Source organism: Octodon degus, unplaced genomic scaffold, assembly GCF_000260255.1.
Source record: "Octodon degus isolate 3935 unplaced genomic scaffold, OctDeg1.0 scaffold00023, whole genome shotgun sequence".
Lineage (NCBI taxonomy): Eukaryota > Metazoa > Chordata > Mammalia > Rodentia > Octodontidae > Octodon > Octodon degus.
Window position 1 is genome coordinate 12,768,954 of NW_004524599.1, and position 23,502 is coordinate 12,792,455.

General features: G+C 46.4%; 1 protein-coding gene across 1 annotated transcript in view; it reads left to right on the forward strand.

The window, feature by feature from the left end:
• Positions 1 to 23,502, forward strand: part of F13a1 (coagulation factor XIII A chain) — a 183,814-nt gene that overhangs the window by 144,200 nt on the left and 16,112 nt on the right. Inside the window, exons 11-13 of the mRNA XM_004628451.2 lie at positions 4,937 to 5,090; positions 12,000 to 12,287; positions 17,833 to 17,993. Of these exons, the coding sequence (XP_004628508.1) occupies positions 4,937 to 5,090; positions 12,000 to 12,287; positions 17,833 to 17,993 (603 nt within the window). The remainder of the gene's footprint in view (positions 1 to 4,936; positions 5,091 to 11,999; positions 12,288 to 17,832; positions 17,994 to 23,502) is intronic.

Consider the following 23,502-nt stretch of genomic DNA (forward strand, 5'->3'; position numbering starts at 1 on the left):
AGAGTCACACAGTGTAAATCCAGAATTCCTTAGCGTCGACACCTTGCACTTGACTACTAGTTGGTTGGTCTCCTGTGCTTCCTATCACTAGTACCTTTTCCTGTTCTCCCAGTTTTCCTACTCTTCCATGTAGCTGGACAGAGAGCCACTACACTAGAGGCTGAAAATGAGAAAGTTTGTGGACATCACTTGGAAAGAAGCCTCTCTGTCTATCTCTGTCTCAACGTGCCTATGCAAAAACCATCTCATGCTCCTGATTCACCTGTCCTCTCTCAATGAGGGACAGTGCTGTTGGGCTGGCCTACAGCTTTAGCCTCTATAAATTTCTGAGGCCATATACTCAAGGGAAGCTCAAGGTTTAGCCACTTTCCTATTTAGCCTTCTCTCCCTGGAAAATTGCAAGATATTGTGAGAGCTGTTATTAAGAGGATATTTGTCATTGTCATCACTGTAATTTGCAGTTGAGAAGGTAGCTGTTTGTGCCTGCTAGTCTCCTCAAGGGGAATGCTGAAATCTTCAGGGAGCTCATCTGGAGTTTCTTTAACTTTTTTCCCCAAAATGACAAGCATTTCTGGTTAGCTGCTGTATTTTCACTTGTCTAGCTTACTGATTTAACATTCCAGTCACTCCTCCCTTGTATTCTCTAGGTCACAACTCCTGCGCATCTTGCACTTTCAATTTGGCTCTTACTACTGAGCCAGAACCCCACGCCCACCCTATGTGTTCCCAAAGCATCTTAGCTTTATCTTCTCAAGGTGCACACTGCCTTGTACTCCAGGGATTCCACGACCTTGGTATTCATTAAAGTTGTCTGAGACCTCTTTAGAAAACAATAGATTGGGGCTGGTGAGATAGCTTTGTGGTCTTAGCACCTGCCTGGCAAGCCCAAGGACCCAGGTTCGGTCCCTGGTACCACATGCTGTGCTGGCTGCTGAACCTCAGGCACACAGTGCCAACCACTAAAACCAGGCACAGTGGTACATGCCTGTAATCCCAGTGCTAGGGAGGCTGAGACAGGAGGATCACTACAAGTCCAAGCTGCATAGTGAGACCCTGTATCAAATAAAAATAAATAAATAACTTTAAAAATACAATCAATTTAAGTCTCACACAAGACCTCCTTAATTAGGCATCTACTTTTTAAAAGTCCCCCAAGTAATTCTGATGAACAGAATCGTACTTACTACTGTGTAAACCCTATATAGAGAACTTAAATCTATTTTGTTCATTAGAGCTCCAGCGCCTTGAACAATATCTGAGAATACTATTAAATAATACATAAGTATTGATAACACTTACTGAGTGCTAGCTCTCTGCCAGGCACTATGATAAGTACTTTACATGCTTTTAGTTCCACTCATTCTGCCAGTCATCCTGTGAGGAAGAGCTATTATTCCACTATTTAAAAGAACCAGGGTGAGAGAGGGACTTGAAAAATATGTAACAAATACACCTGTGATTGTAAGCCATGCTCATCACATTTCCTACATGCTACCATGTGAATAAATGCAACACCCCCAACAAGTGACCTTAAAGAATACAATATGGAGATAATATATTACCAGAGACATACTGGAGAATCTTGGGAAATTTACATTCCTCAACAAATTGAGACATTATCTCTGCAAAATACAGTGGGAAAGCCAAACCTTAGAGGAGCTTGGGGATTAGCCACCATGGTCCCTTGGTGTTATTTCTAAGCCTTACAAATAGCACTTCCAGTTGCTGAGCCACCAGAACGCTGCCTGAATTCCTCCTGTGATTATCCAATCTTATTTTTCAATTAAGTGCTTGTTGGCTGCAAGTAATAACATTAATATGACTGAAACCATCGAAGCTTTATTTTCATAAAGAAGAAATCTTTTTTTTTTAAGAAGAAATCTTAAAACAGGTGGTCCCAAGGTTGGCTTAGCATCGACCTGCCTTGTCCGGCCGGCCTGAAAATGCTTCCCCCTTGCCACCCTGCCAGCTTCTGAGGCTGGCCGAGCTACTCCTCACTGTCCAGGTGGACATAGCAGTTCCAGGTGTCACTTCACTTCCTGTGCAGACATCTGCAAGTCAGAAGGGAAGAACGGACCTGCCTGAGCACCTCCTCTGAGATGGGAATAAAGATTCTTTCTGAGAAGCCACTGGGCAGACTTCACCTCCTTCCTGGAAGTAGGTTCTCATGGCCTTTGCCAGCTTAGATGAGATCTGGGGAAGCAAGAAATAGTCTGTGCTTCCTGGAGATGGAAGACCCAGGGGAAAAGAGACAGAGTGAGCTGTCGTGACTTAGACAACTGAGAGTCCCAGATATTCTCCGTTTAAAATCCTCATGATGAATCGAAAGGGGATTCTCCCTTTGGAATTTTTTTGTGAATTCTTCATTATGTGTTTCTCTTTTCTTTTTAGGAATTCAGTAATTGTTATAATGCATATTGTCATCCTCAAACTAGTTGTTCAGATTACCAGAAACAAGCATACAAAATTGACTAAACGTTTTTAAAAGGAGAGAAAAGAAAAAAAAAAAAACAGCATTAACTGCTCCTTTCAGTAGACTAGCAGAAATCAGCAGTACTGCAACCCAAGCTCTCCTTTGTATTTGTATATAATATATATTTCTTTTCCCTTCTTTCTCCTCTCTCCTTTCCCTCATCCTAGTTGTCCCTTCCCTTTGAACAGTTTCATTCCCTTTCACAGTATCTCTTGCACTTTTCAGATTTTAGTGGTAGATATTTGCCACACATAAAATTTGCATTCACTTTGAGGAATTGAAAACTATATTGATATCAGTATCAATATAGATGACATATAGATACAGATAGCTGACACAATATACATGCAGTTAATATAAATATATGGGAGATATTTTCATGATCGCGTGAGATCCACACTCTTCGCCCACTCTCCCTTCCACTGATCTCCTTCTCTAGCTCTAAATCTGCCTGTTTCTTCCTTTATTTTACTCTTTAAATTATTTATATTTGGTTCTCATGGAAGAGAAACCGTGCAATACTTACCTTTCTGTATTTTTAAAATGAGCTTCACCTTATGAATGTTGAAGAAAGACACATGCCAACTCTAGGGACACTAACTGTCTACTCCACGGAAAGTTAAAGACTGTGGGAGGCTGGTGGACATGGGGAAAACGGCGGCAGTGGCGGCAGCTGCGACAAATGGGACAGGAAGGAGCACTGGGATGAAGATGATGCCGCAGTGGTCCCCAGGATGATGCCATCTGCCGTGATGGGCAGCGTTTCTGTTGCTCTTCATTCTCAACATCTCAGGCCACTGGATCTGCCTGGGTTCCTGGAGGGGGTCCAGTACAGGTGATTGGGGCTCTGATTGGGAACCAGGCAGGCCGAAATGTCAAGGTGATGAACTCCTTTGAGCTGCTGTCCCACAGCACGGAGAGAAGATCATCATTGACAAGGAATATTATTACACCAAGGAAAAGCAGTTTAAACAGATACTCAAGGAGCTGGAATTTCTGGGTTGGTATACCACAGGGGGTCACCTGGCCCCTCCAACATCCAGGTCCATAAGCAGGTGCGTGAGATAATTGGGAACCTCCTCTTCCTTAAATTGAACCCTATGACCAAGCACACAGATCTGCCTGTCAGTGTTTTTGAGTCTGTCATCGATATAATCAATGGTGAGACCACCATCCTGTTTGCTGAGCTGACCTACACCCTAGTCACCAAGAAAGTGAAATGCATTGGTGTAGACATGTGGCCGGAATGACAGCAACAGGTAGTGGAAAGAGCTCTACTGTGGCTGAACATTTAATAGCCAGCATAGCGCCATCAAGGCACCGCATAACCACATCAAGCTCATCTTAGAATACGTCAAGGCCTCTGAAGCAGAAGAAGTTCCCTTCAATCATGAGATTCTGCAGGAGGCCTATGCTCTGTGTCACTGCCTCCCAATGCCCAGCACAAATTACAGACTTTTGTGATCGATGTAACAATGTGTGGCTCATGGCCTACCTTGGTACAATCACCAAAACTTGCAACACCGTGAACCAGTTTGTGAACAAATTCAATGTCCTCTGTGAATAACAAGGCATTGGCAGGTGAATGTGGGGCTCTTCCTCTAACAAGGGTATCTGACGAGATTGTGCACAGCAGTCAGACAACTGTCCCGAGGGGGCCAGGCACTGCCCTCTCTTTAGAAACTGCTGTCATTAATAAACGGAGAGCAACATCTTAAAAAGAAAAGAAAGACTGTGGCAACAAGGAATATTTTGCATTTTTATTGAGATATTTTGCATTTGATAGGTGCATTAAAGTAATTTGATATGTGAATACAGTGTGTAAGAATAAAATCAGGTTAATTCACTCTTCCATCTCATCAAATGTTAGCCATTTTTCTATGTTGGGAATTTTTTTTCAGTACTGGGAATCAAACTCAGGACCTTATATCTGCCAGACAGGCACTTAAGCCAATGAGCTACCACCCCAGCCCTGTAGCTTTCTTTTGTAGTCTTTTTAAAATATATTATTGATTACTTTAGCTGATATCCTGCTGTACTACGGGAAACCAGACCAAAGCCTCCTGTCTGAATTATCTTTATTAAACATCGCTCCATGCCTTTCTCAGTTTCTAGTAAGTGCTATTCCATTGCTTTCCTTTTAGCTTCCATCAATGAATATGAGCCCGTTATATCTGGGGTTTTTTTTGTTTGTTTGTTTTGTTTTTTTGTTCTTGGACTATGTCACTTGACATAATGACTTCTGGTTCTGTATGTGTCTTGTCAAAGGACAGAATTTCTTTTAGAGACTTAATAATGCTCATTTATTGTATCTATATAGACAGAGCTCTATCCGACTTCCATAATACACTGATAACCATTTGGGTGAGCCCACATTTTAGCTACTCTAAATAGTGCAGCAGCTGGCAACCATGGCATTTAGTAAATCTGATGATGGCTAAGGTTCTGCTTTCTTGTTTGCAGGTCAACAGTGATCTTATTTACATTACAGCTAAGAAAGATGGCACTCATGTGGTAGAAAGCGTGGATACCACCCACATTGGGAAATTAATTGTGACCAAACAAATTGGAGGAGATGAGATACAGGATATTACTGATACTTACAAGTTCCAAGAAGGTAATTTGCTAGAGATGAATGCACTTTGGTTTTAGCCCAAGCCTATTTGGTATTTATTCCCTGTCACCTAAAGTGGGTTCCAGAGAATGTGTAATGCTTCCAGCATTCCATCCTACCTTCTTGGTTAGGGCAGGAGTACTAATTCCCATATGTGAAAGAAATACTGAACCCACAATTGTCCATGTAGTTTTGTTTGTGTGTGTGCTTTGAGGATTTTCTTTCTCATGCTTCATGAAGTTGGTTGGCTTAAAGTCTAATCTATTTAAACAAAATGTAGACTCTGTTTTTTCTCTAATGTAACTTAATTTTACCTAATCCTAATAGAATGTATTGTGCAACTAATATAATTTTAGTTTATAAGTGCAAATTTAGTTTATAAATGCAAATGATCAGAAACTAGTCTTCACGAAGACTTCATGTGTTTAGTACTTTACAAATTGTATTGATACATTGCTTCATTAAATTGTCATGGAAACTTTGTGACACTGACAATGCAGTATTAATAGGAGAATGTAATCTCACTAACTCAGACTGGTTAAGGGAAAGGCCACTTTCAATTACAAAATAATTTTATGGTGGTTTGTTGTTAACACTTATTATATAGAATGTTTCAAATGCCACTAGTGATTTCAATCGCATTTTAGTCCATGTTGAGTGTCTAGCCCATGCCCATGCATATGATGGGTTCTATGTGCAGGGGACCCCAGTAATGAGCTGGTACTGGATGATAGGATAATTATGTCAAGGGGCATCTGGGAGCAAAGGAGCAAAGAAGAGAAACATTTGATCCAACCAAGAAATTCAGAAAAAGCAAAGTTCAGGGAGGAAAAGTCGCAGAGCTCAGATAAAGAAAGCTGGACAGGAGTTCCATATAGCCAGGGATAAGAGACAGGAAACAGTCCCATCCTGTTCTTAGAGTCCTTCAGAACTTGGTAAGACATCAACCTCAGGATGCCCAGTGGCTGGATTCAGAGCTGGCCAAGGTCAGCACCAGCCAGGAAATGAGCATGTTGGTTGTCTTGATGGGTAACATGGAATATATTTTGCAAATCATTTGCCTCTAGAAGTTCTAAGGAGTTATATTTATTTTCATGAATGAATAAAAATGATGAGTAATTAGCATATACCTAAATATTCATCAGTATTCCTAAAATGCTAAGGAGTACAGGATTTGTTTTAAACATTTTAGACAGTCTTCCTCATCTTATTTACAAAAGCAATTGGCACTATAAAGAGAAATCTTGCTGAATAGAAAAATGTGTGCATGTAGTGCTAGAAATCCAGATTTTTGTCATGTGAACTAGTGAATTTTCATAGTATCTTTGAAAAAGTTTATTCTTTCCTCCATTTGGTTATTATCCACTATACAACAAAAGGTTTTCTTTTCTTTCTTTTGGGCATTTTCCTAAAGGATATTTAAAGACTTAAATAAAACACAATAAAAACACAACAAACAAACATTGCCCTCTTACTATGGAGTTTCAGACAAAAAGATCTGGAAAGGAGAAGAGGAAATTCCATAGGCAACGTGAAAGACACTAGCTGCAGCAGTCTTCCATTCATGCGTTCATCAGCTCGCTCTTCACCACCTGCTATGTTCTAAACCATGCGCAGGTGAAGACGCAAACAGCCCATCCTTCCCAAGTAGCTATGGAGAAAATCAGAGCCACTCCTTGACATGGTGCAGGCAGATGCTGCAGGGTGCATGGAAAGATTCCCAGCCCAAACTCCAGTCAGAGAGGTTCTTGTCGTCCCCGCAGTACCATAGTACATAAACAGGGTGTCACTACGGCAGAGTGGAGTGGAAGGCTCAGTTCCTTTGTTCCCACCTCAGAGGTGACAGTAGAAGCAACTAGACAGGATCAGATGCCAAGAGAGGGAAGATCAGAAACCAGTCTTCACAAAGACAAGACCGGGGCTTGGCCAGGGATAGAAACAGATTAAAATAAAGGGCTCCAATTTCCATGAGGAAGGCTTCTGAGGTCCAATCCTCCAGAATTTGACAAGAGGTTTGGACTGGGGCAACCCAACTAGGAGAACTCCTGGATTCACACAGCCAGAGGCTCCCCATCCTACTCTGTAGATCAGTCCCAGGTGGACAGCTTGCTAACCAAGGAGAACACAGGCATCTCAAATTCTAACTTTGGGAATGGCTGGAAGGAGTGCTGTTTGGAGAAAGGGGAGATACTCCACCTCAATATGGCAGAGAGCCTCAGCCCCAGGCAGAGGGCTGGCAGCCTCTGTGGCCACATATTTGCCACTCTGGGTCTTGCAGTGACCCTACTGTGTGATTTCTCTGAATCTCCAGATGCTGAATGTGGGCTCTAAAGTGTGGAGATGAGTAGGAACGCAGAAAAGAAATTACGATCAGGTTTGGGAGTTCACTGTGTTAATTAATTAAACTGTGGAAGGATAATTTTTCACTTCAACTAGCTAAAGATTAACATCAATTTTACAACATTTTTTCAAATTATAAGATGAAGAAATTAGAAAACTGAAAACCAGAGTTCTGAAAACTTCTCCAGGGGCAATAGAGCTTTTGTGCTGGGGTCTCCAGCCCCGTTCTTCCTCACACTGTCAGGTCTCCCTCTATCACGTGTACTTTCATCTCACCTTGCCGTTTTCCCTTCTTAGCGCATCAAATGTTCCCTGCATCTGAACAATCGACAGTCACCTTCCACCCTGCATTCCCTGGGAGCATGCCCGGCTCTGTGCTCCTCCCACAGCAGCCGTCTGGCCTAGCACCCCCTGTGCCTTTCCTGATCATCCCTTGCCCATGGCCCCCTGATTTTCCTTATCAGCTTCCTGGACACTGTTTTCAGCAGGGACACGGCCACCTTTGCGTGGACTCGGCACTGTGCAGGTCCTGCGTCACTTGACCCACCTGTACTTTCTGACTGCCAATCGGGCCCCTTTCTTGAAATTCTGTTCATTTCTGTAACACGATTTCTCCCAGTGCCGCTGCTCCCTCCACACCTCCTTCTCTGTTCCCATCACTTTTGGCAACTGCCAGCTTGCTTTGCCGCTCAGGCCCACCCTTCGTTGCTTGGGCTCCGTGGACGCCTGCTCTCGGTCTTCCTCATAGCCGCTGCTAACACTGGCTGCAATAGGAATGTGCAGGCTACTCCACGACTGCGCCAACCTGGCCTTGGCCTAAGAGTCCCATGGAAGCCTGACACTGAACCCTCCCAAAGCCCAGTTTCTCTCACCCCATCCATCCCAGACACAACTCCTGTACTCCCTATCCTTGTGAAGACAACCACCCTCACCCAAATTCAGCAACCCAGGAATTAATCAGGCTGTAGTTTCACCACATGTCCCCTCTGAAGCTGATCTCCTCCCCCTCTGCCTGTGTGGTCCCACTCAGAGCATTAAGTAGGATCAGGTGTGTGAAACCCTCACTGGTGGGCCCAGCGTGTGGCAAGGGTCCACCTCTGTTAGTAATTCTGCTATTCTGATGGGCAACCAGTTTGGGCTATCATTGTATTTCCTGGGAAAGCAAGAGCTTGATTCCTCCTCTGACCGTCTCATCCTCCTTCCCCCAGTCCGCCTTCTGCCATGCTGTGTGTGTGATGCACCGCACATGGAAGCCCAAGGCTGCTTCAGAACTGCCTAAAGCTTTGCTCTAACCACCGCTTCCAGAGCATTCGACTGCAAGCCCAAACCCTCTGATTGACCCCCACCATCCCTGCTGCGGCCCCTGACCTCATCCCAGAGCTGCCACAGAGAGCAGGCAGGGAAACTGAGACCTGCTGTCTCTGACCTTCCTGTGTCTGCTCACTGTGCTGAAAAGAACTCCTCAAGAAGGCTCCCCTATTCCTCAGGGTGGCTAATGTTCCCTCCACATGTTCCCAGGCACCTCACCTGTGTCAGCACCTGTGCCAGCCTCACTGACACAAACTTGTGTACCCACCAGAAAGGACTGTGTTTCTCGCCCAGGCTTCATGCAGTGTCTGGAGCACTAGGGGCTCCAGCAGCATGAAATGACGCAGAGGTGGCTCGTTTGCAGCTGCTCTGAACTGAATGTGAGGTGATCGGAGCAGGACTGTGCAGCACTATGATAAAGGTGAAAGGTACGAGGTCCTGGGAATCTCTGGGGTCCTGAGAAACCCTCAGAAGCTCCAGGACAGCTAAGGCACATAGGTAGAGGAGGCAGCCCCCCCCCCCCCAACAGCCCCCTTCCCTGCTCACATGGGGCCTGCATTCCAGCTGGGAGGTTGCATCACACAGGGACAAGCACTGTGACAGGAAGAGGAAAGAAAATCAAGTGGGTGTGGTAAGAGATGGGCGGACTGGAGTTTGAGGACATGTTACACCGGAAAAGGGGCTTGGGGAGCAGGAGGTGATGCTGGAGCTTAGGCTAGGACAGTGAGGAGAGCTCTCCCCAGCAGGAAAACTGCTTTCCTATTACACCCTAGCTAATAGGAAAATGTTTTCCACCTTGCTCCTGGGGGCTACTAAGGAATCTCAGAAAAACACAGTGTGGCTTTAGATAATCTCAGCATTGCACATATCCCTGAATTATGTAAGGCATCAGGCTCAGAGCTTAAGTGCAGAGACAGGAATGACTCTGCCAGGCTCGGGGCTCCGGGAACCCTTGCAATTCTCTCCTACTGGCTCTGTGCTTCCTGAAATAGCCCCAGGCACTCTCTCCTGGCAGGGCCTGGCCCTGGGGCAGGTGCTTCCCCAGAAGGAAGTTCAAGGCTCCATCCTCCATCCCCAGCCAACATCAAGGCACTCACAGCTCTGCACAAGTGTTCTCCGCCCAGTCCCTTCTCCTGGGCTAGCTCCTTCCTCTTCCACAGACAGCACCTCTCTGATCAAGTTTCTGCTGCTCCAATCTGCCTCCTGCATCTTGCCTAAATGTACATCTGGCCCCCATCCAAACTGAGAATCGCTAATGCCCTCTTTCTCCTGGACGTGTCTGCCCTATGATTGCTGCTAAAATACCTCCCACATTTTTAGGTTCTCCACCACACTCCTTCCCTTTGTCCCACCTCCCTCCTATTGATCTGTAAACACACGCTCTTGCCATTGCTTGCCTTGGACCAATAGCTTCTGGCAGCTTCGTGCAGTCTGGACAGCCAGGGAAATTGTTAATACACACACCCTCACGTTTGTAGGCAAAGCCAGCTGGCACTTCTTTGACCTTCCCGACTAGCTCCAGCTTACTATGCATCTTCTCCCTCCCACCCACCTGACAACATGAAGTTGCTCCCCTTGTTTTATACGTGGTATTAACAGTGTTTCACCAGTAGACTGTTATGAGGATTAGATGAAATAATGCGCAAACATTGATCGCAATGCCTGGCTCATAATTAGTGCTAAATGGTAGTTATGATTAATTAGCCTTTTCACCATCCCTGCATTCAATTACTAACCAGGTAAGGTAGAAGATGGTATCTTTGAGTTGACATAATTATAAAAGCTAGCATTCTTATCTTGAACTGATTTTTCTCCCACTAACTTTTCTCAATTAGTATTTTTTACAAACCACGGAATTTGCTTTTGTCTTTTCATCTCCACTCTCCACAATGCATGAAGGTGTAGACAGATGTTTATATCAGAGAAAGAATGGCGACCATCCCTCTGCACCTCCACAGGGCCCTCCGCAAAGCCAGAAATTGCATCCTGAACCCTCAGAGCCATGAGCCCGACACGTCAGCGTCTGAGGCACGGGAGCCCTGCAGGCCCCACTGAAGTTCGCGTCTCTCACTTCCACACCTACTCAGAGCTATCTTTTTCTGCTTCCACAGCAAAATTTCTCTCATTTCTGCTTCCCCACATTTCTACCACAGCCTTAGAAACTCTTCACAGGACACTTGCCTCAAAGTGACACCACATCTCCATCGGCTTAGAACTCCAGTACACCATCACCTCTCGAGAGGGACCTCACAAACACTCTTCAGGCACAGCAGGGTGACACGTGCCTGTAATTCTTGCACTCTGGGAAGCTGAGGCAGGAGGACCACAAATTTGAGTCCAATCTGAGCAATTTAGCAACTTATCAAGACCCTGTCTCCAAATAAAGACTGGGCCAAGGATGTGGCTCAGTGTGTAGGGCCCAGGTTGAATCTCTAGGCTACCAATAGACAGATAGATAGATAGATAGATAGATAGATAGATAGATAGATCGATAGATAGATAGACCTTCATTGTTGGATGCACCTTGTGAGCCCTGTTTACTGGAGGCTTTTGTCTCAGGCCTCTGCTAGGCTAACGAAGGCTGTGAATAGCACAGAAGAGGGTCCAGATGATGTGGGGAGCCCTTGGAGAGGGAAAGCTGGGTAACAACTCACCAGAGCCTAGAGTCCTTCAGCCTCAGTTTGAGAAAAAGCCTTCTCTGCATTCTCCCAGGAGCCAGTGGCCACTGTGGAAGGTGGAGAAGGGCAGGGCAGGAGATTTCTAGAGCTGGCACAGGAAGAAACAAGTGGGCATTACCCAGGAATGAGAAGGAGGAAGCAGGTCTTGTCTGGGGATGAGCCAAAGAACTCATGACTCGGAGAAAACCAGCCCCGCAGAAGGTAGAGTGGCAGGACTCAACTGTGTGCCTTGGATTTGGGAAGGGACACAGATTGACAACACAGTTTGAGAAGAGTTAGATAATTCCAGTTTACCTGCCCTGGAATAACTGCCCTTGAGAGACAACCCTCAGAGCTACCCCTGCAGCCATCCTCTTCTCTAATAGACCAAAGCACAGCCACCTACCAAACAGGCAGCTGGCGCAGGTCACTGACTCTCTGCGACTCTGGCTCTGAAGGAGTGATAACAGGTATGACTGCACCTGCCTCGGGAAAGTGCGGAGCTTATGGAAGCTGTCCGGAAAAACAGCACATGCTATGTTTAGGAAGATACATTCTCTTCGGTGTTGTGTTTTTATTACTATTACTATCTCTGAGTCTTTCCTAGGTCAGGAAGAAGAGAGACTGGCCCTAGAAACTGCCCTCATGTACGGAGCCAAGAAGGACCTCAAAACAGAAGGCCTGGTCAAATCAAGGTCAAATGTGGACATGGACTTTCAAGTGGAAAATGCTGTGCTGGGGAAGGACTTCAGGGTCACCATCACTTTCCAGAGCAACAGCCCCAACCACTACAACATCACAGCCTATCTCTCAGGCAACATAACCTTCTACACCGGGGTCTCCAAGACGGAATTCATGAACAAGACACTTGATGTGGCGCTGGAGCCTTTTGCCTGTAAGCTAACTAGGGTGTGCTATACACACACACACACACACACACACGACTTATTATCTGGGTCTTTGTCTCTAGCAACAACACTATCCACTCATTCAAGTTCTCCCTAGAGATGTGGAGTGTGGACCACATAGAAAAAAAATCACCTCTTCTAGAAGACCCTCCACTTCCGTGTTTCCATTTCACGCACAGCCATGAGCATCAGCATTTCCAAAGCTCAGAGCCCCCAGAGTCATGAGGATTAAATGCAACCTCTCGTCTGACTACTCAGTGTATAGTCCTTGGGCAGAAAGTATCACCCAGCTCCCCCAATCAGAATTTGCCTCTTAATGAGCTCTCAAAGGGGTGTGGGTACATAGGAAAGTTTGTAAGGCACTCAGCTGAGACAACCGACCCCTGAGTGGTAACTCTGTCCCAACTTAGGAAAGGCTTTCAGAGGCTTCCCAGTAGGAACAGTTATTTGTTTTACCATTGAGAAGAGAGAAATCCCAGTTCTGCCCACAGGCTACTCCTTAAAGTTGGTCAGCTGGTTTCTGGAGAGAGAGCCCATTGCTGGGAGAGGAGGCTGCGGGCAGAGAGTGCACCATCCCAGAGCCTGTGAGAGTCTTGGACACTCTGGCATTTCTTTGGACCCTCGTTCACGTCCTTCTTCCCGTCCACACTCCCTTGCACAGTATCCAAGCATTTTCTTCACTGTGGAAACTCAGAATACCCTAAGCAGGTCGGAGTTCTCACTGCAGCCTGCGATGGGGATTAATATTATGACTTGGGCAATCTCCTTTTCCTGGGATGCTAGTATTCCTGGGCGTGGCAGTCCAGCACAGGACCAGCCGGTTGTGTGGGCCCGAAGAAACTGGTGTCCAGGCAGTGTGTTAAGTCAGACAGAGATCAGAAAAGACCTGGCCATAAAGGGAACTGGGTTTCTGTTCATCTGATAGGTGGCACTGTAAAGAAAAGGGAAAAACAGGCATGCAAATAATAACTTTTACAGAGCAGAGTCAAGCCTGACTATGTGCCTTTGTGGGATGACAAAAATCGCATGTCTCACTTTTTCTTAAGTTTGGCTGTCCCCAATCGGGACACCTTTCATGAGGACATTCTCAGAAAAATGGGAAGTTATTCTTTATCATTCTATTTCTAAGAACTTAAAGGAAATGACTATCTGTAGCTTCAATAATATAGCTCACAGTTAAGAAATCACCATGGTATTTTCTTTGGAAACTAGGAGATTTAACACTTTTTAAAATCTCGAGTGGGAGGAATAGATCCTTGCAGGAAAGAATAGTCAGCCTCAAGGACTGAAGAGGAGGACAATAGCCTAGTTTTTAGAACAGACAGACACTTGCCTTTAGAGAGCCTGAGACTTGGGATTATACAAATCTGGTATAAGGTGTGAGTCTCTCACCTATGGGCTGTGTATCGTTGGACACACTGCTTCGCAGTCTGAACAGTCTCTTCTCATCTGCATATGGCAGCAGCACTGCCCACACCACAGAATGATTCTTTCCTCCCTGAGCATGGATTTAGTGCATACATAGATAGCTTCTGTTTTGCACTGAAGACATAGAAATGCCCACCTTTAGGGAGTTTCTGATCTTCTGGGGGAAACAGAAAATAAGCAATTAAACAAGTGAGTACATAGTGTGATTGTATATGTCATGAGAAAGTATACAGCAGGCTCAGAGGGACAGGAAGTGATGTTCCTGGGTGGAGTGGCCATTGCAAACCTGTCTAGTAGCGTGATGTTGAACAGAGAGGGCTGACAAGAGGGCAAGAGTGGGCCTTGCAATCAGGAGACCCTGCCTGTGTGGAGGCCTTGGGGCCACAGCGTGTCTGATACGTTTGGTGAGCTGCTGTGGCCAGGACGTGTCCTGGAAGCGTGGTCTGTGGGACCCTAATATTGGGAGGTGGCGAAACCCCTAAGAGTTGGAGTACAGCAGAAGATAATTAAGCCGTGGGAACATTGCCCTCTGAAGAGACTGCTAGTGTTCTCACCAAGTGAATGAGTTCCTGGGAGAGAGGTGGTTATAAAGTGAGCTACGGCATGAGCTGCGCTGGGCTGCACAAGGCCAGCTGCCTGCTTTTCTCTGGCAGGGTATAATATAGTCAAGAGGCCAGCACCATGCTGCTTGGACTCTTTAGCCACCAGGACTGTGAGCCAAGTAACCTCTTGTGTTCATAAAGTACCTCTTTGGCACTCATTTGCTATAATAATAGAAAAGAGCCTAAAACAGGAGCAAAAGCGAGAAGAGGGAGATGTGTGTGGGTGCAGATCATGTGAAGAACTTTCTGCCTTGGAAGAACTTCAGCTTTGGTTTCCAGTGAACTGAGAAGCCACTGAGCACAAGAGCACGGTATGACTTAGGCTGAGAGAGCCCACTTTCACCCCCGCATTGACACAGCCCTGTAGGGGAAGCTCAGCTACAGCTCGGAGACCAGTTAGGATGCTGATGCGTCATCTGGCTGAAGGATGGTGACGTGCTGCACAGTGGAAGTCGTGAGGACCAGGCAGACGTAGGGATGTTCTGGGGGCAGAGGCCTCCTGGAGCCCTGATGGCTTGGCTATGCTTGAAAGAAGGGGAAAGTGTGGAAGAAATGAAGTGGGAGAATGCACACGAAATGCTTTACACGTGGTGCTTTGCAACATTTGGGGAAACCGAGGCTAGAAAGATGAGTTGATGTAGTCAAGGCCACACACAGCAATTAGTAGCAGAGCAGATGGCAGAACCCAGGGCCCATTGAGGCTGACAGTGAGCCGGGGGGTACTGACTCAGTCCCCAGGGGCACGGTTCTCTTGCTCATGGCTCCATGACTTGTGGCCCAGCATGGAACTCTGGACAGTGAATTATACACTCATTGTCTTCCTACCTCAGCAGTGCCCTGTATGCCGATCTCCTTCTCCTCCTCTCTCTAACCCAATTACAGAATGAGCTCCAAGCAGCTGGTGGGCTAGCATAGTGTATTATATCCTCTTAGTCACTGATCTAGGGACGGCTGACCAAACATGAGCCTGAGTCAACAATAGCGTACTTCCCACCCACTCAGCCACCCCACAGCTTGTCCTGAATTACTTGAAGGCAACTGAAAACTCTTTTTTCTTTAACTCTGCAGGTAGGTGACATTAATTACATGCAATAAATTGCAGGCTGCAACTCAAAACAAACTGCAACATCACAAGAAGCCACACAGTTCCAGACCTTGATCATGCCAATCTGTTGTAAAGAAAGTTTTCCAAGTAGAATGGTAGGCAGACTTTCCAGAGTGATGATTAAAGGGAACGTGTGGGCTAGGATCAGTTTGGGAGATGTGAATAACTTAAACCTCCCAATACCTTCAAAGGTGCTATCATTTCCACTTGGCTATATTTAGTTTTCTTTGCTTTTTGGAAAATGATGAGGCGGCTTCAGTCTGTGTCTCCCTTGGATTTCCCCAGACACTGTAAATGATATTGGCAGCATCCCAGCACTGCCGCTCGGAGAGGGAAAATCTATTCCTCCTTCTCTTGCCACGTTTAATAAACTTTATCTAGAACAATTTCTTGTGCAGTGGCAAAACACAGCTCTTACATAACAGACTATTTCAGGAGCTCAGTTCTCTGGGGCTCAGAGGCACAGCCCAGTTTCTTTAGTGCTGTGATTTAAGGAATATTCTACCTCTGAGAAGAAAGACATCCTGACGCTGAGACTCTCAGGGTAGCAAGAGCTTCAGTATGATAGGTAGGAGGAAGGGAAGGATATGGCACTAGCCTGAAAGAACCCAGAGACGAAGAGCAGTCCTGTAGAAGTGGTTAGATGAAGTTCATTTTTATTACTGCTATTGGAGGCAGGCAGGGGTTAAATGCATGCTCTTCAAGGCCTGCATCCATCCAGACCTGGGCTGTGACCAACAGGCCACATGTGCTCATCGGAGGTCATGTTCAGACCAGGAAGACTGGTACCTCACTCGTCTGGCATGGTGACAGCTTCCGCAAATGGGCTCTAAATGGAGAAATCCTGTCCCACAATCAAGCCAAGCCAGTTGTTGAGCACTTGTCTTGAATGGACAAGTGCTTTCCAAGAATGTGCATGGTATAGGGCACCAGTGGCAAGCCTACAGCACACATGCTATTGTGTTTTTATTTTAAGACAAAATATGTTAATGTAGAATTGTTTTATCCTAAACTAAAAGCTTAATATTCAAGCTGAATTGCTCTTTTGGCACTTTAGGATTCAAAAAGTGGGATTAAAAATTTGGGTTGCAGTTTGGCTCTAGGTCTTTAAAAGGGTTGCCATCATTGGTCTAGGGCCAGGTTTCCCAGCTTTCGCATGGCAGCATCTAGGGCTGGACACTTCTGTGCTGGGGGCCTGTTCTGCACATTGTAAGATGCTTAACAGCATCCTTGGCCTCCATCCATGAGGTACCAGTAGCAAGCTACTCCCAAGCCTAGTAATGACAAGCAGTGTCTAATATTGTCAAATATGCCCAATGAAGCACCCCCCTTCTATAAACAACTGCCTATCTAGAATGACCAGTCTTTCCAGTTGAACAAGATTTAATGGATTTCTTAGGATGTGGAATTTAGGATCATCCCAAGTCTCCTCTAATTCCATCTCTTATTTGAGGCTTCTGTCCTTGGAGATTCTCACACTTAAGTAGACATCACCTGAGATCTGATTGAAATGTGGATCCTGATTCAGAGGTGCAACGAGGTCAGAGCACCTGGGTCTCTAACCAGCTCTCACAATGGTGCTGTTGGCCTGCAGATCCTGTCCAGGTGTGAGTCCCACCTAGGGGTGATGAGCATGGTCAAACACTTCCTCAGTCCAACAGGCAGCATTCTGTCCTCCTGTGGGACTACAGACCAGTATGGTGGGCTAAAATGAACTGCCCTCCACGCTTCAACTCCTAGCCCTCGAACCTGTTTCCTTCCACAGCTTCTGCAGGAAGAAGAACTTGGCAAATGTCAGACACAGGGCAGAAGGGTGGTGAAGATGTCTTGAGGACACTGATGTTCAGTCTCCATCCCCTGCAGGCGAGGATGGAGGCATGAGTCATCCGCGGGGCTGCCGGCTGATGCTATAGCATAGACCAAGGATGTCCTGCCCCACCTCAGCACAACCTACAACCCACCTGCCCTTTGCTCTCTAGAACCCTAGGCTTGTAAACTGGGAGTAATGGGCCAGAGCCACAAGAGAAAACTCACCATTCTCAGCTTAGACAGGGACTGCAAGGGAGCCAGGACCATTGTCCATCCTGCAGATGTATCCTTCATAGCCTATCCCCAGATCATAACAACTGACAACAGTGACTTGTGGAAACAAACATTTGGAATGGAGGCCTTCTACCTTCTACATGACAAACAGCACAGGGGCTATTTGAAGGGACAATGCCTTAACAGTTTGTTTCTCTTAAATAGAAAAATCATGGTATCAGATTGATACAGAAAAAGCTGCAGAGAAAGTCTGGGCTTACGGGCCTGTGTGGGAAGGATGGGGAACCAGGAGAAAAGGAACTCAGATCTGGCCTCAGGTCTTGATGCCAGCCTGTATGTTTTTGCCCCTGGCAGCCAAGCAAAAGGAGGTGCTGGTCAGAGCCGGTGAGTACATGGGCCAGCTGCTGGAGCAGGCCTTCCTGCACTTCTTCGTCACAGCTCGCATCAATGAGACCAAGGATGTCCTGGCTAAGCAGAAGTCCACTGCACTGATTGTCCCCAAGATCGTCATCAAGGTCCGTTTTATCATCTCATCCTAGATGGGAGGGAGCAGGGGGAGATGGGTGGAGGTTGTTGATTGGGAACCCAGGCTTAGCGCATGCGTGCACACTTATGTGTGTGCATATGCTTGTGCGTGTGTGTGTGTGTGTGTGTGTGTGTGTGTGTGTCCTGCTCCAGAAACATAATGGAACTGAGATCTTCCTGTTCTTTGAAAGAAGCAAATCACCCTATATTTAGTCATGCACATATAACACTCCTCTTCTCTCCAGATTTAAATATATAGATGTGACTGCAGATATAAATAAAACCTGTGGATATAAACACACTTGTGGAGGAAGATAAAGATGTGTAATGGATACAGAGACTTAGAACTTCTCTGTCTCCAGAAGAAAGTGGGTCAGGCAGCCAGATGACATGCGAACCGCCTGCAGCACCTCTACCTGCACTGGGGCGGTGGCCCTGTTCATGGGGGCGTCCTGGCACACAGCAGGACACACACTTTGAAGGATCCAGCTTGAGGACAATGGTTCTTAATCTATACTTTGCATCCAGCAACTAGATAAAGAGACAGGGGCTCTCCAACACCCTGGAAATTTCTGTCATGCTTTTGCTGTCAGAAACTCCCCCTCCATCCCCATAGTAGCCACTTTTCTGACTTCTGTCATTATGAAGTTTGTTTCTCGCACTGGGTCAAAACTTCTAAAGGGCATCTTCACAGAAGTGTCTGCTCATGTAGCTTGAAGAACTCCACAGAGAAGGGCTGAGAGGAGAGTGGAAGGCAAGACATGGAAGCCTATTCCTCCACCTCCCTGGGGCCCAGCTGTAGCTTCTGGGGCACCTACTGCCAGCCACAAGCCTGAGACAGGAACCTGGACATCCAGCTGAAACACAGAGGAGAGACACCTCAGGCCATTTTACCCAGGGCCTAGAGACCTTCCTATCTTCTAATCTGGAGAACATTTGTATGTGATTACAAGTAATTAGTATAGATTATACTGAGCTGCATTCTCCTAAAGTGATAAATCAAAGTTTCCTAAAGTCTATTACATTACAAGTGGCCCTAGGTATGGGGGGAAATGGTCAGCAGTGAGGTACGGGCCTTCTTTCTTCTGAACTATTTGGTGTGAATAATTCATAATGCCAGTTTTTGGGGTGCAGCATCCAGGATTGCAGCCTTCCTGGGAACTGCTGGGCTCTAGACAGTGTAGTGTAGCACCGTAGGTGCCCTGCATTCTAGGTACTGAGTAACCCCACAAGATAGGAAGTACTAACAGCTCCTTTTTCACCAATAAGAAAAAAAGGCTCAGATGGGTTGTATGAATCACCCAGGGTCACAAAGCCAGCAAGCAGGACAGCTGGGTCTCCCAGCCCTGGCAACCTGGGAACCGGCTCATACCATTGTTTTTCATGATCTGGCCGTGTGGGTGGCACCTGAGCCACCCCAAGATGAAGCTCCTCTAAACTTGAGGACAATGAATGTCCGCAGATGAGAATGTCTAGAAAGTTCTGTCATCACTTCTTGGCTCTTCCCCATGGCCGCCACACACAGACCCACCCTGGCACTGCCTGTGTGAAAGGCTTTAAGAGTCAGGTTAGAAAGGAGGGCGCATAGGTTGCAGGCAGACGGAGGGAGAAATGCAGAGAAGAGGATCTGGGGATTGTGCCAGACGGTTGCTGTGCTGTGAGAACGTGAAGTCAGCAGATGAGGCCCAGCGGCTGTCGCAGGCAGGTGGGCACCTATGCTTGCGTGGCAGGACCATCTTCAGCTGGCTCTTCCCTGAAGATATGGAAGTTCGCACCCCTGCTCCAGCCCCTGTAGGACCTAGACCTGAATGCTCATCTCATTACGGAGCACAGGCTTGTCCCTGTGAAGATCTCAGGAGAAGCCTTCTAAGCTGCGACGTTCCCCAGTCACAGCATGCACTAGAATTTAACTGTACCACTAATAATAAACTGGGACTATGAAGGAAACTGATAGCTTTGATCTTTTAGGCTTTTTTTTTGTTTGTTTTTTGTTTTGGCGGACCCAGTGATTGAACTCAGACCCTTGCGCTTGCCAGGGAAGAGCTTATTCTACTGAACCATCTCCCTGGCCCTCTTTTAGGTATTATTAATGTGAAGGCTTATTTGTATGCTATCTTCTGGGTTTACTTGAAGACCAGTTGAGATCCCCAGGGGCAGAATCAGAACTGTGTTATCCCACAAGTTAGTGGACCTGGGCAGGAAGGACATGATTTAAAAAAAAAAATGTTGGCTTGGTTTGGTTTGGTTTGATATGGTCTGGTCTGGTCTGGTCTCATCTTGTGTCATCTAGTCTGGTCTGGTCTCATCTGGTCTGGTCTAGTCTGGTCTGGTCTGCTCTAGTCTGGTCTGGTCTGATCTGGTTTGTTTTGGTTTCCTTGAAGGAATCTGGGATGTGGATCATGGAGGAAGCTTACTGAGAGGCAAAGCCATTTTATGAAGAGTAAACCCTGGGGCAGAAGGACATTCTGGATTTTGTCCAGTGCTGACTTTATTCATGGAAAGGAGCACAAGCCATCATCATACAAATCTTACTATTAGCCTCATTAACCCCTTGCATAAACTAAATCCAAGGAGAGACCAAGGTGTTCCTAGGGAAAACACCTCACAACCTAAAAACCATTCAGGTGTCCCTGAGCTGCTAGGGGCCCTAGTTCAGAAGACTCTGGCTAAGACTGAAGGCCTAGATATTGTTTAACCTGCTGGGGATCTGAAGTGAGAGCTATGGTCTGCAGTCAGTGGTCCTCAGCCTAACGTGACAGAGGAAGGCAAAGGAGACCTCAGAAGAGCAAGGGATGGTAAAGAAGAAGAGAGGAGAGCACTGTCAGGAAAACATCAAGCTGAACTGCTACACAAGAGGTCTGGGGAAAAATAGATAAATAATATAAAACAAGATCTGGGGCTTGGGGAGTTAATACTCTGAAAATCCCAAACCCACAATGACTCAGAAGTCCTCAATTATCTAGAACATGTTCCCAAACTCCAGAAAAATGCTAGAATCTTTCCTCCATCTATGACCTGGGGAGGGCTCCCAGCTAACTGAGAGCAACACCCTTTCAGTGCTGCTTTGAAAGAAGCAGTCACGCATAGGGTTGAAACCATGTGAGAGGAAGAGGATAAGAGAGCGAGACCTTTTGTCTTGAGCTTAGACGCAGGAGGAGGGCAAAGGCCAGCATGCAGGGATGACCATGACAGCAACTATGATTCCTTAAGCACAGTATTACTGAGCACCTCTCTTCTATGATCTTATTTAAAATTCATGACCACCCTACAAGGTAACTTTTGTCTTGTGGAGGCCCAGGAAGGGTAGTGCTGTGGTCAAAGCATGGAGCCTGGCTGTGTAACTACAAAATCTGCTTTCTCCACATCAACCCTGTGGAGCCCTGGCTAAATTACTGGATCTGCCTTAAATTTTGTTCTCACATCTGTGTGATGCAGGGTGTGGCAATTCTCACTTTATAGAGTTCCTGGGGCACAAATGAGCCCACAGGTGTCTGATGCTTGAGTCACAGTAAACACTACTGCACGTTGGCTGGTGTCATTGCTGCAATTGCTTCTGTTCGTAAGGGGCTGGCCCACAATTGCACACCTTGTAAGGGAAGGAAAAAAGCTTCCCAAAAAGTTCATTCTGACTCAGAAGAACGAACAGGTGACCACAAGGCTATGTTGCTGCCACACTGGAGCCCTTATGGGAAGCAGAGGTGATGACAATGGAGAGCTCTTACGGGTCCTCCCCATGGCCCAGGAAGCTCACATTTGTAGCCTGTGGAAAAGTTATTGGAATCCTTGTGTGTTAATTCCAACCTACCACTTCTGGCACAGCCCTCAGTGAGAATAAAGACACTAAGGCACTGGTAGCTGTGGGAAGCCATAGAGCACGGTACCAGGAATCGAACCCAGGTTCCTATGCTTGCCTAGGCAGATGCTTCTGCCACTGAGCTATCTCCGTGACCCAATTGCTCTTCTTTCAGGGAGAGTTGTCCAGGTGGTCCTCCATAGTGACCAGTAGCCAAAAGATGAGAGTATTACAAAGGTGGAGAGAGTGTGTGAGCTCAAATGGAGCAGGGTATCAGGAATTGAGGATGTTTCAGGAGAAATTACCTTCAGTGAGCAGAAAACATTCAGCCAGTAGAGACACATGGAAAGATTATACCAGATGTTAGGGACAGGCATGGGCAAGGGCAGGCAAAGTCCACAGCAAGCACAGGAGCGCTAGGAGGGCCCCTCTGTAGGAACAGAGGTTGGTAGCTGGGCATGAGTGAGGACCCCAGAAAGGTAGCTTAGGGCCGCTTAGAGGTGAGTCTAAAATTTGTAGATGAGAACTTTGCAGCTGAATGTGTGGACAGAGCCATCTGTGAGGTCCTCAAGTCTGCCCTCCCACCTGTTTTCCTTTCTTTCTTTTCAAAGGCTTTGCCCAAAGTTTTTCCTCTGGAATCTCCAGCTCAGTCTTGCAACTAGAGCTTCCTGGAAGCTAGAATCCAGCCCTTCTTATCTAACTGCCTTTTTCTCAGGGAAATACAGGTCAAAATAAAGCAATATTGGCTCACCCTCCCATCTGAATCCATGTCATACCAACCAAAGAACCTAGACTTGTGGCGATGCATTCATACATCCTAAGGGACTTCTCTTGGCTTCCATTCATTCCTATGGCAAAGAAGATTGTGTTTGGATTAAATTTGTTCCTAATTAACTATTCCTAGCACCTACCATGCATGAGTCATGGTGTGTGATCCTCATATGGAAAATGGCAGGGATAGACATTCATTAAAATTTAATGAGCACACATCTCTTTTCCTGTGCTATCAAAATATTTTGATGAGAAAAGTATATTTTATTAAAAGCAGACATGGAATTTTTCTCTGCTTTCCCATGTGTTGATTGCTTTAAGTCTGGAGAAGGCTTGTCACCATTTTAATTTCAATGAACAATTGTTTTTTTAGGGGGAGGGGGGCTCAGAGGAAATATAGCTGCTCTCCAGATTACAGACCGGCTTGCCGGGGGTCTGTGGCCTATGAGGTGTGACCAGCTATCTTATAGGCTTCTCCTGTTGCCAGGTAGTGAGAGGTACCCAGGTATGGCTTCCATGTCCTCATGAAATCAACTACAGCAGGAGAGCCAGGATGCTAACCAGTGGCCCTTGCTGTACAGAAGCAGCCAAAGTGGTTGAGGGACAGGCAGGTGTCAAGAGATCAAGGCGCTCAGCCCTGTTCAGACCCTGAACCCAGATAGATTTCTTATTGACTTCACCTGGAACAACATTGCAGTGTGTGTGTGTGTGTGTGTGTGTGTGTGTGTGTGTGTGTGTGTGTCCTGGACATCTGAACTGTGTCCCTGATGTTGTCTCAGGCCATCTGCTGTCTATATAAGAGGTCTTGTGTGAGTTCCTCCTCCAAAGAGCACTGAGAAGGTGAAGCCTATTTACCCTGGGAACCCCAAGTGAGGCTCCTTCAGCCACAGGTTCGGGTGCTCAGGGAGCTGCCTCCATCCACCCATGGCCATCCG